This window comes from Sylvia atricapilla, chromosome 3, assembly GCF_009819655.1.
Source record: "Sylvia atricapilla isolate bSylAtr1 chromosome 3, bSylAtr1.pri, whole genome shotgun sequence".
NCBI lineage: Eukaryota > Metazoa > Chordata > Aves > Passeriformes > Sylviidae > Sylvia > Sylvia atricapilla.
The window spans coordinates 93,058,461-93,072,832 of NC_089142.1; the positions used below are offsets into that span (position 1 = coordinate 93,058,461).

General features: G+C 37.5%; 1 protein-coding gene across 1 annotated transcript in view; it reads right to left on the reverse strand.

The window, feature by feature from the left end:
• Positions 1-14,372, reverse strand: part of USH2A (usherin) — a 377,078-nt gene that overhangs the window by 68,614 nt on the left and 294,092 nt on the right. Inside the window, exons 52-58 of the mRNA XM_066316187.1 lie at positions 14,098-14,314; positions 13,062-13,259; positions 12,321-12,475; positions 10,326-10,524; positions 4,289-4,396; positions 3,554-3,737; positions 2,662-2,819 (exon numbers count right to left, since the gene is read on the reverse strand). Of these exons, the coding sequence (XP_066172284.1) occupies positions 2,662-2,819; positions 3,554-3,737; positions 4,289-4,396; positions 10,326-10,524; positions 12,321-12,475; positions 13,062-13,259; positions 14,098-14,314 (1,219 nt within the window). The remainder of the gene's footprint in view (positions 1-2,661; positions 2,820-3,553; positions 3,738-4,288; positions 4,397-10,325; positions 10,525-12,320; positions 12,476-13,061; positions 13,260-14,097; positions 14,315-14,372) is intronic.

The window sequence follows — 14,372 nt, forward strand, 5'->3', positions numbered from 1 at the left end:
TGAAATGTACCCTACCTCTGAGGTCTGTGCACTGAGGCAATGGCACACAAGATAATGGAATCCCTATTTCAGAGAATAAAGCCCTATTTTCCACAGTAAGCAAGATGTATCACATATTTTCTTCTGAATCCATCACTTTAACCATTACTGGGCCACCTTGCTCTTTAGCTCAGTCAGGAATTTTGAAATGCTATATATCTATAAAGTCACAAGATATAGATATATTACAGATGCTGAAGCATTATAATTAAACCATCCAAAAGGAAGGTCTGTGTAATAAGATGTGTCCATAATTAATCCTGAGGGTGATTATTTGATCCAAATTTATTACAGCAGATAAGACAAAATGCCAAAGCAGTTCTGATATCCACAGACAAGGATTTATGCACAGAAAGGCAATAGAGCAGAAAAAAGAGAAATAGTTACTCTATATACGTGGACATAAATAAGCATAAGAAGCAGTAGACACTTTAGACTAATCTTACCAAGCTGGGGATGTATGTGATCCCATACACCCATGATAGGATATGTTAAGGGGATCTGTGCTATTCCAGAAGATCAGAATTTCCAGAATAAACCTCCACCTCTGCAGTCTTAAGGGTGGTAAAAAGAAAAACTCTAGAAGCACGAAGGACCTCAGACTGAGCTCAAAGCAGGATTATGAAGGGTTAAATTCGTTTCCTAGCTTCTACCCACAGGTTTCAGCAGCATTAGTAGCATTGTAGCTTTCAGTAACATTCAGTAACATTGCTCAGATGGCAGTATTTCCCATTCTTATAAAATCAGCTAGCGGCCCTGAAGTGCTGTAAAATAAGGAATACCAAGATTTGCTTTCCTGTCTTTCTCTTAACTAGGAAGAAAATGAACTCCATTCTTGCTGAAACCAGGACAATACCCAAGAGAAGCACAGTAAAAAAATTCCCTCTTCATATTCAAAAACCTAAATAATTATCCCCACAACAAGAAGGCAAAGAGGAAAGGTCTAAGGTATCAAATATCCATAGAAGTTAGATAAGTGTTCAAGGTGAGATTATAATATCTGGGAATAAGGACATGCTCCTTTCCCACCTGAGGAGGATGATTTCTACAGATGTGTTAATACATCAACTCTGCACCTTCTGCAGATCCATAATATCCACCTCTTCCTCTTCCCTCTGATTGTGTGGTTTCAGGAACAGATGGACCTTTGTATGCATAATCTTAATTGCAACATAACCAAATGTACTACACAGAGCCTGGTTCTCCTTGCAGGCTTGAAACCTACTGTGAGTAACAGGAATTTAAGCAGCTGGAAAAGGTCTAGAACAAGCTTTTGTGAGAAACACCCCACCCTTCACAGCCTATGCTATTCCAATACATTCTTATGTTTTTAATCTATTTATAATGTTGCTGAATATTTTGTACCTTAAATTATATTTATTATCAAAACTATAATACTGCATGAGTCACTTTCCAATAAAACCAACTGTAGATTATATGCCATTTGAATTCACCTGCCTTCTGCAGGGTTCTAAATCCTTTCAGGCAGTAGGGGGAAAAGTTTAATTTAAGATTTTAATCTTTTTCATATATTATAGCATTTCTATAATGGATTTTGTGCTCCTGAAAACTAAAAGATTGACAGCTCAGGGTATTATAGATTTATTAATCATTGCTTAAATGGGTAGGGTGAGCACTGCTAAGCACTGCCACAATACTTGCAATCCCAGTCTTGAAGGCAAAATACTTTTCTAGGTGACTTTATTTTTAATGCCAATTGACCCTTGCTAAGCAAGGATAGAACATCTTAAATAATTAGGAAGAGGCTATATTTAAAACTCCCATGAATTCATTGACAAAACAATAATGGTTATTATTACAAAATGCAAGCATCTGAAGTTTCTAAAAAAATGAGGTAATCTTAACTGAAAAAAAACAGTATCTACAAACTAGAAAACACCTTGTTGGAGATGAACTACACTAGGCAAAAGATTATTCATCACAAGGCTCTCATTGTCCCACAATAAACACAGCATATAATTTTTATAACATCAGTAAAGTGTATCAATCACTTAAGCTATGATCTATACTGATGAAACATTGCATAGTTTATCTTATAAAAAGATACTGTAATTCAATTATTCCTTGGTAGCCCAGCTTTATGGCAGGTGAAGGCCACCTGATCATGTCCAGAAGAGTAACTAGAGGAAAAATACTTCTGGACCTTCGCTAACCCACCATCCTGTGAGCTAACATATCCACATAACACTATGGAGCTCAGGCAAGTAAAATCTACTCTATCAGGTCAAAGCTAACACAGGATCTCTGTCACACAACCTAAAAGGTTGTCAGGTTTCCCCAGTGATAACTCAGGTTTGTAAAAACAGAAGAGAAAACTTATAATTTGTTATGTTTATTCCTTAATACTTGCACTCAATAATAGTTCACGACACCAAAACATGAAGGGCTTTGCTCAGCTAAACCTCACCATACCCATGTCAATTATCTAGGTCAATACTATTAAAATAATATGTCTCTAGGACACAGCAGCTTTTAGATGCTGGTTATTTCAATCACAAACACTAAAACCAAATATAAAGAACAAAAATATCAGAATGGTTCATCTGCCTATCTGGATATACTAATTTTTCTAAAAAGTACTACATAGAAATACATTTTTACCTGGCACATCCCAAGCTAGAAATATAGAATATGCATCAATTACTGTGACATTATATGGGACATGAATTTTCTCTGGTGTTCCTACTGGTGTTTGTATAACATATTTATCACTGGTGTTGCTGCCGCCCCAAGTGCTGGCTTCCAGCTGGTAAACATATCTGCACAAACACAAAAAGATCAGTAGACACTGCAGTTAGAAGCTTTAGGCACATCAGTAACAGAACATTTCCATTTTCACCAATTTAAAGTCAATACAATGAGTATTACAAGTACTGCATTAGAGAAGGTTTTCACATTTAAGTTTTCTTAACATGAGAAAAGTAACTTAGAATAATAATTATCAGAGAACCTTAGATACTAAAATACTAATACAAAATACTAGCACTAAAATTCAAATTAGCTTACATATGTCAGAGATACATTGACTCAAAAAGTGTCAAAACTAATTTCAGAATAACTTCTATAAAAATACCAGCAGTCACTTTTGAGCCTATATGTTCAATATGCACTGAAATATTAGATACCATGTGCAGTGCTGTGTTGTTATATAAAACCTGAAAATTTTCAGAGTTTATTCCATGATGGAAAAGCATCTACTGTTGAGCTATCAACAAACCCTCCAAGAAAAAAAAAAATAAATAAAGGTTTTGCTTCTTTGAATCAGAACGACCTATTCTCAAAAACACAACAGAAAATAGAAGTCCTCTGATTAAGCCCTTTCTAACGTTTCAAAAACTCCTAAAAGTGCTCCAACAATTTTCAGTGATAAAGTAATATTGCAAGAGAGTTTTCTTTTGTTCACAATAAGTTATATTTTGTACATTTCATTTACACAAGTACCTATGTTTCTCAAGGCCTTTCACCTGTTACCAGAGCTCTTTAACATGCTTACCTACTGTTAGGTTGCAGGTTAGGATCTGTGAAATTCAGGTCTGTACTGCCACCCAGGAAAATCTGCTCTCCATCACGGAATAATCGATAATGAGTAATGAGTCCATTGGGTTCCATTGGTTCGCTCCAGTACATTTCCACTTCTGTTGAGCTGACTATGATATGATGAGGTTTTGGCCATACCCCTATTAAAATCAAAATGACACATTTTAATTTTATGACAGAAACTCAAAAGTGGGCTTTTTTTTCTTTTCCTATACTTGTGCTGTTTTTTTCAGCAAGGTAATGAAAACATAAGACATTGCCAGGGAAAATGACAGAATTTAACACACTTTCTGTATTTATCCTGTAACAAATGCAACCAGTTAGACAAGGTAAAGATTAATGGAGAACAAGGCCAAAGGCTGCAGCCTCTATATGCCCAGTAGTCTCTGCATATTTATTTGTGCTTTAAAAAATATTCATCTTATAATTCTAACTTCATTAATGAAGCTAATGAACTTAGAGATGAATTTGGGATAATTTTCACAAAAAGAAAGTAGAAGTGCAGTGCCAAGCAGTAAAAGAGAATGTGGCAAGATACAAAAACTCCAAGAGAAATAGATTCTCTTGTGTAAATTTCTACATGATAGCTTGATGGATGACAGTGGAGTTGTGCACCTTGTTAACCCATCAGAAAATACAAGCCCGTATGACCATCTCTTTGCAGTTCTAGAAGAATGACTTTCTCCCTTACCATGAGGAGCAGCTTGTAAAGTTTGACCTGAAAGTGGTTGGCTGGAAGCACACCCAGCAGATGTGCATGCAATAAGCACAAAGCTGTAATTAGTGTATGGCTGCAGACCTAGAAAGAGCACACAGAGGTTAGGCTGAGATGCTGACATCAATCATTCCAAGAATTATATCTCTGCATAGAAAGTTACTAGACCTAAAGTTAACTTTGAGCATTTTTGGCAAACAAAAAGTATGAACTATTCTTATATTACACATGAACAATCCTGAAATGGTGACTTCTCAGTAATTTAGACATATATCCTCTACTGATTTAAAAGAACCAACAAAACAATTCAGACTGAATGTCTGTCTATGCTGCAATAGATATCCCTCATATATCTGAATCAGCTTTAAACCAAAACACTTAGATGACACTTGCAATGCAGAAAAACACCTGAAAGTGCAATTGCTTAGAGTTTTTTACTTGAAAAGCTAAATAGTCTGTAATGTTATGAAAATTTATTACCAATACATTTGCAATAATAAGATGATAAAAAACTCACTTGCACATGAAACCTTCTACTACATTGCAAACAAGTCCAAGGATACTCCTGCCACTTCCCCAATTTCTAATTTTTTATTTTCCCTCTATTTTTTCCCCTATTTGATACAAGACTTTACGATAAATGCTACAAAGCAGGCAGAAGCTGAACTGACAAACAAGCCCTCCTTAGAAGATACTAATTTTAGTTACTTGTAATTTTTTAAAACTTTTTTTCAGCTCAAACACTCTATGCTAGACCTCCTTGAATGAGGAGAGAATATATTGCTTTGCCTTTTTCTTGGAAATTTTCAAACATCCTTGTGCTGTGTGTCAATGACTTTAGATTTGACATCAAATTGCCTGTGGCTTAAGAATTTGACTTTAGGGATCTTCATAAAATTGCACTCATAATTTGGCGAAAATACTGAGATTTTAGAACAGCCAATTCTGTGAACCCATTAAAGGCTTCTTGTAGTTAAATTGTTACAGATTCAGACCACTGTGAGATCACCTTAGAGCTCAGCTTGAATTGCTGATCAGCCTTCCTCACACAGCATCCTCCAGCCCACAACACAGCACCTTTGCTAAACTGCTCTTTCAGATATTTCTCAAAGTTGATTGTTAGGATATAACCAGGCACAAACACTGGAAACCCTTTTCTCATGTTTTCAAGGACTCCCTTGTATAAGGACCTCACAATACATTAAATAAAGGTTCCTGTTTCCGAATGTAAAGGATACAAAAAGTATAAAAAGCAAATTATACACAAAAGCTCTCTGAAAATACTAAAATTGCAAAATGAAACACTCAGGAACTAGGAAATCCCAGTGCCAGGACATTCTACAATACAAACTGACCCCCTTTTGTTCACAGGCTTTGTGGCACAGTCCTTTCTAAAACTCTCTCCAACATGTGGTCTCTGGCCTGATTAATTGTAATTTGAGATTTTTCTTGTAGTGTCTGCCCTTAGAGTGTACAGAGGCTTTACTAACACCAACCTGCCGAGCATTCCAAATGTCTTACAACAGTACCAAAACAAAAAATGCCCCAACCAACCCCATAAAAAAGATTTCTCTCTCAGAATGCAGATGCCAACTCAAAGAGACTGAGAGAACCAAAAATCTCCTTGGAGCTGCCAGCAAGCCATTTGGGACCTGAATTGCTAGGACCTGGCTGACAGACTACCTGGTGTTATGCAAAACTTTGTATATCCAAGCATAACTGGTGCCTCCAGCTGGACCTCTGAGAGCTCAGGAAATTCAGGTCTCAGGCAAGGTAATGAAAATGAAGAGGGCATGGTTGTAACTGTGAAAGACTGAGACTTGCCTTCCCCAGTACCACAGCTTGAGCAAATGTGGAAGCCCTGGATGTCAGGCCACTCCCTTTGGCAGTCATTGCCACCAGCCCCTTGGTGATCCATGTTTGGTCCCTCTGGGGACAAAAACTGTCCCAGTTGTCTCCCTCACTGTGTTCCACCTTCTGATGCTCCTGCCTCCTTGAAAGGGAATGGAGCTCTGGGCAGAAGCAGAATTAGGCCCATCCATACTGAGGACCCCAGAAGGAATTAAGCCACTAAACACAGCCAAAGCTGAGGCAGCAGTTCTCCGTACAGGAAATTAATTTTATTCCTCCCTGGAAGATGCACAGACTGTGGAGTGAACGAGGCAGTAGCCCTATGTACAAATAAATGTACTGCTGTGTACTGTAGATTGTTTGTGTGGAAGAGGCTGGATTAGGATTATACAGGTCAATTCATAGGTATTATACAAGTCAATGTTTAAACACGTGGCTTTTTCTTAACAGCGTAGTTTTGGTGTAGCTCCTGTGTCTAAATGGAAGTATTTCAAGAACAATACAATCCTGTGGCAACAAAAAAGCCTGTGCAAGATCTTTGTTTATAAACAAATCCTTGCTTACACCCTCTACCAAGATATTTTAATTAAAATATATTACAAACAAATAGAGTGAAAGAGGAAGCAGCAATTATGTAGAAAGGTAAAATATTGAATGGAAGACATGTAGGCTGCTTAACAAATTGAACAAGATGTAAAAGAGAGAAAATAAAGAGATGACTCAGAGGAACAGCCCTTGCTGTAACCTAATCATGAACTGGAAGAGAAGAAAAATCATCTGAACACAGTGTATAAAAGTAAGGAGGGAGAAAATGACAGTTGCAGACTAGAGAGAGGCAAAGGCATGGAGGAAAGCCAAGTATTTAACATTTCAGGATAGAAAAGATTACTGTGGCAACAAATTACTCGAATTCCCCTAAAGGGAGTCATGTTCACTTTTAAAGGAAACATGCATAATAAAGCAATACTCATTTACAACTACACTTTAAAGAGAAAAATGAGCATTAAAAAAGAGCACATGGTTTCACTAAATTTATTGGTGAAATTCTGATACCTGAAATTCTAGCCATATATGGAGCAGTGACAGCAGATTTTTGTCTAGATTAGTAAAGATTTACATTAGTTGCTTTGTCTTATGCATGCTTTGGAAAATTCTGTGCAAATCTATGTATGTGATTGATAATATAAAGCAAAAAGTAAGATAATAGTGAAATATAAGCTGCATGTCTCTACTTGATTGTTTACTAGAAGATATTTTTCCCCTCCTCTTCTTTTTTGGTTTGTTATTGTAGGGAATTTAATTTTATTTTTTGGTCAACTTAAGCAATCTATTATATTGTTGCAGCATTTGTCATTCGCCAAAAGGCTGTGGAACAGTGGGGTTTTTTAAAGAATGCATTGTTCTATTAGCTAAATCAATTCCTTCTGATACTGTTTGTCTCCATTTGTGGGTATGGCTCCAGCAAGGTCAGTAATTAGCTCCCAGGATAACACTCCTCAGCCCTGCTGTGGGAATTTTACTCGGGAGGATGTCAGATTGCTGACCACAGCCTCACACAACCCCTTTGTCCCCAAGAGTTTCCTCCAGATAAATATATTAATGATGTAGTGCTGCATATGGAGATAGACTTGACCAGTGACAACACTTTGGTATCTCTTCAGATTTCATCACCCTGAAATGGAGAATATGTTCAGGTGAGAGAATTTCAAGCTATTCAGTCATAAAGTATTCATACTATTGTTTCTTTTACTAAAATAAATATTAATTATCTTCCTTGGTTTTTGACCTAAAAATTATTGATCCTACAAAGTGTTGATAAAGCCTCTTACTTGGGATATTAACTTAAGTGTATTAAAAGGGAGAAGTTGAGAAAAACCTTTCCTATAAACCCACCTGCTGCTGCTGAAGAGGGCACTCTTGGCTTTCTTTTACAATTCCCCTAGTTATTTTCCTCAGTCTTACCCTCTGCCTGGCCCCACTGCAAAGCATTAGCAGGCCCATTTGTAAAGTAGTAGTAACACAAAGTGAAACAATGCCATAACTGTCATCCAAATTGTTCTGTACAGGGTACTGGAAGTGTTCAGTAATAAATGATATAAAAAGGTCTTTTATTGACAAGCTGCCATGTGCTGTTTGCATTAGAGAATATGAGAAGATGATGGCTGCTGCCCCTAGGTCCCAGTGGCATTCAACTCAGTGAGATAGCAGAAAATGCTTCAGTTTGCTTAAAGCATTGATAACACCTCTAAATAATTAACTGAGGACTTCCTGTCTTCAATTACTTAATGCTTTTTTTAACATCTTGAGAGGATTATAAGCAATTTATGGATTTCACATGATGAGCACATTCACCGCTATTCCCACAAAGCATTTGTGGGATCATGTTTCCAAAGCTTTGATGTAATTAAAAATAAGCAGCAAGACAATGGTGCCGTGGCAAGGTGCTTGCCTTCATGTCTGCTATTTGCAAGACCCGAGATCCAAAGTCTCCACAAACACTAATGCTACAGCTTCATTAATGCTCAACTGTTGCTCAGGGAAAAGCAGGCAGTTTTGGAGAGGGAAAAAAAAAAAAAAGAAAAAGAAAAAACAATGATAATGGGAAAATCGAAACATACATCCACAGGGAATAAGACAAACAGTTCAAACATTAGAGATTATGTATGAAGTGAATTTGATTCTTTTATCGTATTCTTTTAATTTAGAGAGCAATAATTACCCACACTGCTAAATCACTCTCATGAATTCCACATTATTACCCCAGGAAGCTCCTGCAGAAAACAGCAAAAGATTTGATTATGACTGTCAGGAGGAATGATCACTTATTTCATTTCTGGCTTAACATGGCTGCACTGGACAGTGGCTTAACAGAACAGGCACACAAAAGAAAAAAAGATCCTCATTTCTCAGGAATTAATTTCGTTTCCTCTCACTTCCAACTGGTAAGTATTTTTGGCATTAAAATGGAGACATAACTGCCTTAGAGGAGCATGAGAAATATTTTTCAATGGGTTCAATAAATCACTCCTTGTTGGAATGTTCCTTCTTTGCAGTGTAAACTTACAACGGCAATTCTAAAACATGTACCACCAACTCTGGCTAATATCTCATGTCCAGAAGCACTGAATATGGAGATAGGAATAATACACTATTGATGAATTTCACACTTGAGCATGTTATTGTCAAAGAGGAACAGCAATCTTGCTCTTCTGTGAGTGACTACAGCAGAGACAAAATCTTTTAAAGAACGAAGGGATCCACCCTGACTCAGAGCTTGGGCTTTGAGAGGTATTTGAGAGTGCCATCTACGCTCTACAGGATTTATGTGCTCTGAGTCAAATTCTGCTCTCTGGCTGGCTGTCATATGGTGTGTACAACACATGAATCTTGAAATTTTCTACTTGTGGGGCAAGAAAACTAGGGACAAATTAATGCATTTGTGAGATATAAAAATTTAATGAGCAACCTGAGGTCAAAGAGTGAAAAAAAAGATATCCCATAATGCTTATGTTCCTGCTCTGTGTTCAACAGAAGCATTTCTAAGAGGAATTCTGACTCAGTGCAACATTCAAAAAGAACTAAAAATTGAATATGTGAAAATAACATATTTGAGGTCTGAACTAAACTTTCCTGCAAAATTTCTGGAATAAAGCTTCTTTCATCAAGAAAATGGCTATAAGCAATATATAATATTATAAACAGAATTTGGGATCTTTCCTGTTCTGTCTTCCTTTCCTTTTTATTATCTCAGATATAAAGTACTGGATCCTTCTTGATCCTATACTGCTACACATTCACAATAGCATTACTGCACATCAGTGATGTTAAAAGAAAGAGTTGAATCTGTATGAAGGGATGGCTGGCCTACACAGAATATCTAAGTCCTTGAGCACACTACAAAGCATGCATCTTATATCGAGCTGGATAGATTTATTTCAAAATTTTGAAATTAAATCTATTAATATTTTAACAAACAGCAGCTAGAAATGAAAGAGGTTGGAAAAAATAAATTTAAGATATGTAAAGTCATGATAAAGCACTCCAAAGTGTGCACAGTGCTGGGGATTTCAAAATTACTGACAAGTGGCATTTTTAATATATTAATACTGTCCTATATCTTAAGGACAGGACACTAGCCTGTCAAAGAGCTCTGCCTCCTTACCTGACAGTGTGTGCTGCATTCTGCCTGCAGCATCAATGTATATAAGTCCTCTCCCCAGCTGGCTGATCTGGTACTCTCTGATGATCCCATTTGGTTTCGTGGGTGCAACCCAGCTTAAATGCAATGCTGTGGAGTTCAGAGCACTGACTTCTGGTGGCTGAACACTCTCGGGGACTCCTTGGACAGTGACTGCAACTACCTGAAGACATATGAATTAAACAGCAATTTAATGTAATAGTACACTAGATACCATGATCAATGAGAATGTCACTTTTGTTTTAAAATGTTGTTTGGGCTGGCATATCATTACCAAGGGGCTGGAGAAGTAGTTGTTTTTTTCCTCCTTTTTCACAATGAAATCTGACCTTGAATACATTACATAAGTCTGTGTCTACAATTTATCACAACAGGTTCACCACGTTTTAGCTGCAGTGTATGGCACAGGGTGAAACAACAAAAACTGTATTGCTTGAAAACTCTTGATAACTCTCTTCCATATGGTTTGTCAGTGTCTCTGCATTTTAACTGCCTGATTTCATATATTTTAAGCACCAGTAAACATGGGGCTAAGCCTCCATATATATCCCATGCAATCTGAACTCTGTTGTAGTTATCTGCAACTCCATACTTCTGTAAGGAATCTAAAGATTTTGAAAGATAGGATAAGTTTGCACTTGTTAAAGTTCTTTCTAACAAAACAAAGGAAAAAGGTAATTTTCTATTGACACATCTCCACCATCAGTTACAGAAGAGGCATTTCCAAATTACATTGGTTTAATAAGTGAGTCAGGCCATTTTCTCTTTGAGAATCACTTTTCTTTTTCTGTTATTACCACCATAAAGTATTTATATTATGCTGTAAATATAAAATGTGCCCTCTATAATATATTGTCTTAGTGCATTTAGTGGAATCAGTCCCCACTTGCAGAATTCAATGTTTGCAACACTTAAGTAAACTCCTTAATTACAGGCAAGTGAAATAAGCAGGATTACAGGCAAGTGAAACAAGCAGGATTTATTATCAGGTCAGTGGTTGCAGCTACTGTGCCTACATAGTTTCCAGACCACAGCTCTGTGTGCAGGCAAAGGACTGTTCACCTATCTTCATCCCTCTGCTCCAGTGTTATTTTAGACTTCTAGCTGAGATTTGCATGAATAACAAAACATTTAAACACCAGCAATTACTTATTACTCCCCAACTCTGCACCACAGACCTTACCCTTGTAGTCCTAGAAATTCATTTCCAAAGAGGCAAGAATAATATTGTGAAAAAGAGGTCACTTAAGAAATAGGTTTTTTTCAATGATGAATAAGGCAGATACTTTGCAGAACAAAAACCAGAGCTGGTTAAATAGTAATGTTGGTGAAAGGCATCCATGATTCAAAGTTATACAAAAGGAAAAGAAACTGTGAGAAAGAGAGGTTAGAGATCATGTTTGCTTAAAACTGAAGTTGAGGCAGGTTGCATACAAAGGGATAGTAAAGCCTGAAGCAGGGACAGATACAGAAAGCCAGCAAAGAGTGATATAGTGAAAGGAGGCTTTTCCACTGGTGTAGAAGAATAAGAAGTTTGTTGAACAAATTGATAGACTGTAACTAAAGCAGATGATCTAAGAAACAGCAAGGAAGATGAGGCTATAGACCTCCTAGTGAGAAGCAAAAATTTAATTTCCAGGTTTAGAGAAGATGCATTTTAATATTCCATACTCTATTCTGCCATGTACAGCTTTGTCTTTAACAAACATCATTTCCTACAGTGCAATTGCAGCTTTACCAGGACTGAGATACTGCTTTCTTCCTCCATTTGCTTGTATCAACCTGGGGTTCCAAATATTCATGTGTCTGTAGCTGAATCCAAATCAAATTATTGATATTTTTTTCACTTACTCAATAATCACTGTGCCTTCAAATTACACCTTTCCAAAAGCACTTCAGTGTTGCCACACTGCCTGATAAAATCCTGGCACCAGTTTCCATGAATCCCACTTCACTAACCTTACTGCTGTCTGTGCAACCAGCAACAGTGCAGGCTCGCAGCTGGTAGGAATACTCTTGGTATGGCTGGATCCCACTGGTGTCTGTGAAGCTCATTTCTGTTCCTCTAAAATGCTCGATTCCGTTTCGGAGGATGATGTAGTGAATAATAAGACCTATTGCAGAAAGGAAGTTTTCCCTTTTGTTAGCTGAGGGATCCTGTGTGATGGGATAATAACCTACTCTGCGTACAGAAAACGTTCAGTGAAATATCTGCATGACCACAGTAGCACATAATCATTCCGATTAAATGCTAAATGTCAATTACCAGTTACTTTCCTCAGCATCTGAGTAGACTCCAGTTTTTAGTGAGAGCTCTTCCAAGTTTCCTCACAGTTTGAAAATAATAAACAAGATTTTCTGAAATAAATGTAAGCACCACCAGCCCTACCCCAAATCTCCAAATACCTTTTAGGATGATTGCCATTTTCTGATCATATTTGCACACTTATTATTACAACTATTCTCAAAAAAGGTTTTTTGGCTCTTTCTAAAGACATACTAAATTGTCTTCTGTAAAGAAGACTCTCCTCTTACTTGCAATGAAAACTCTGGTAACCTAGAACAAAACTTTCTTGGCAGAGTTTAGGAATAAGTGTACTTCAGTTACAGGGATTAATTAAGATATCGTTGGTGATTCTGGAACACTGTCACTGGAATGATAGAAAGAACACTTTAAAAAAAAAAAAAAAGTGTCAATACCATTTGGTTGAAGTGGTTCCTCCCAGTTGAGAAGTATCATGTCTTCCCGATTATCTACTTTGGCCCATTTTGGTGGACTTACACCCTGTGGCACATCTTGCTTAGTGACAGCTCTGCTAATTTCACTGAAACCTCTTCCATAGCTATTCCAGGCTGCCACCCTGTACTCATATGTGACAAAAGGTTCGAGGTTCACATCTAGAAAAAGAAAATTGCATATGGATCATCTCAGTCTTATCAAAATACAAAATTTTTTTTTTCCTGGGTTTACAGATAGAAATGGGTGTTAGTCTTTAGACAGGGCCATTCCTTTTATGAACTTTTTTGATAGCAGGTTTACGCATAAGGTGCTCATAGAATTTCACTCATTTCATATCCCTGAACTCTCTTCCCTGACTCACAGGTTACTTCTTAAAAGAATTCTGCTTCACTACAATTCATAGAATCATGGCTTGGAATGGCCTGGGTTGGAAACAACTTTAAAGACCATCTAGTTCCACTACCTCTGCCATGGCAGAGACATCTTCCACTAGACCAGGTTGCTCTAAACCCCATCCAGCCTGGCCTTTCCAAAGAAATTCCAGAGATGGGGCAACCACAACTTCCCTGGACAACCTGTTACGGTCCCTCACCACCCTCACAGCAAAGACTTTCTTCCTAATATATCTTCTAAACCTGTCCTCTTTTAGTTAAATCATTCACCCGTGTCCTATCACTATCTGCCCTTGTAAAAAGTCCTTTTCCAACTCCCTTGAAGACCCCCTCTTACATACTGGAAGATGCTTTAAGGTCCTCCTGAAACCTTCTCTTTTCCAGGCTGAACAACCCCAGCTGTCTCAGCCTGTCTGCAGAGGAGAGGTGCTCCAGCCTCTGAGCATCTTCATGGCCTCCTCTGGACTAGCTCTAGAAGATCCATGTCTCTTTTCACACTGCCTCACATTTAATTAGGGTATCACACAGCATTCAGGCCATCTTTTTCTCCAGAGCAAACTATTGTACTAGCAAATCACCAGCATGCTCTACCGGTTTTCCTTACCTGTAAATGAATGCTGTGTTGGGCCTCCTGTGTAGACACTCTCCTCCTCTGCTGGACACACACCTGCAACTGCTTCTACCTCCATTTCTGTAGCACCCTGTGAACCTTTTATCCATGCACAGATATTCTCCTTAGAATCAAAGTCACATTTTCCACAGTGTGCTGTTTCCTCTTTAGATAAAGGGCAAAGGACATTAGCCTTACATTCTTCTTTCACCTAAGGAATACACAAGCAAATTTAAATATATTTCCCACATTTTCCTTTCTATATGAAA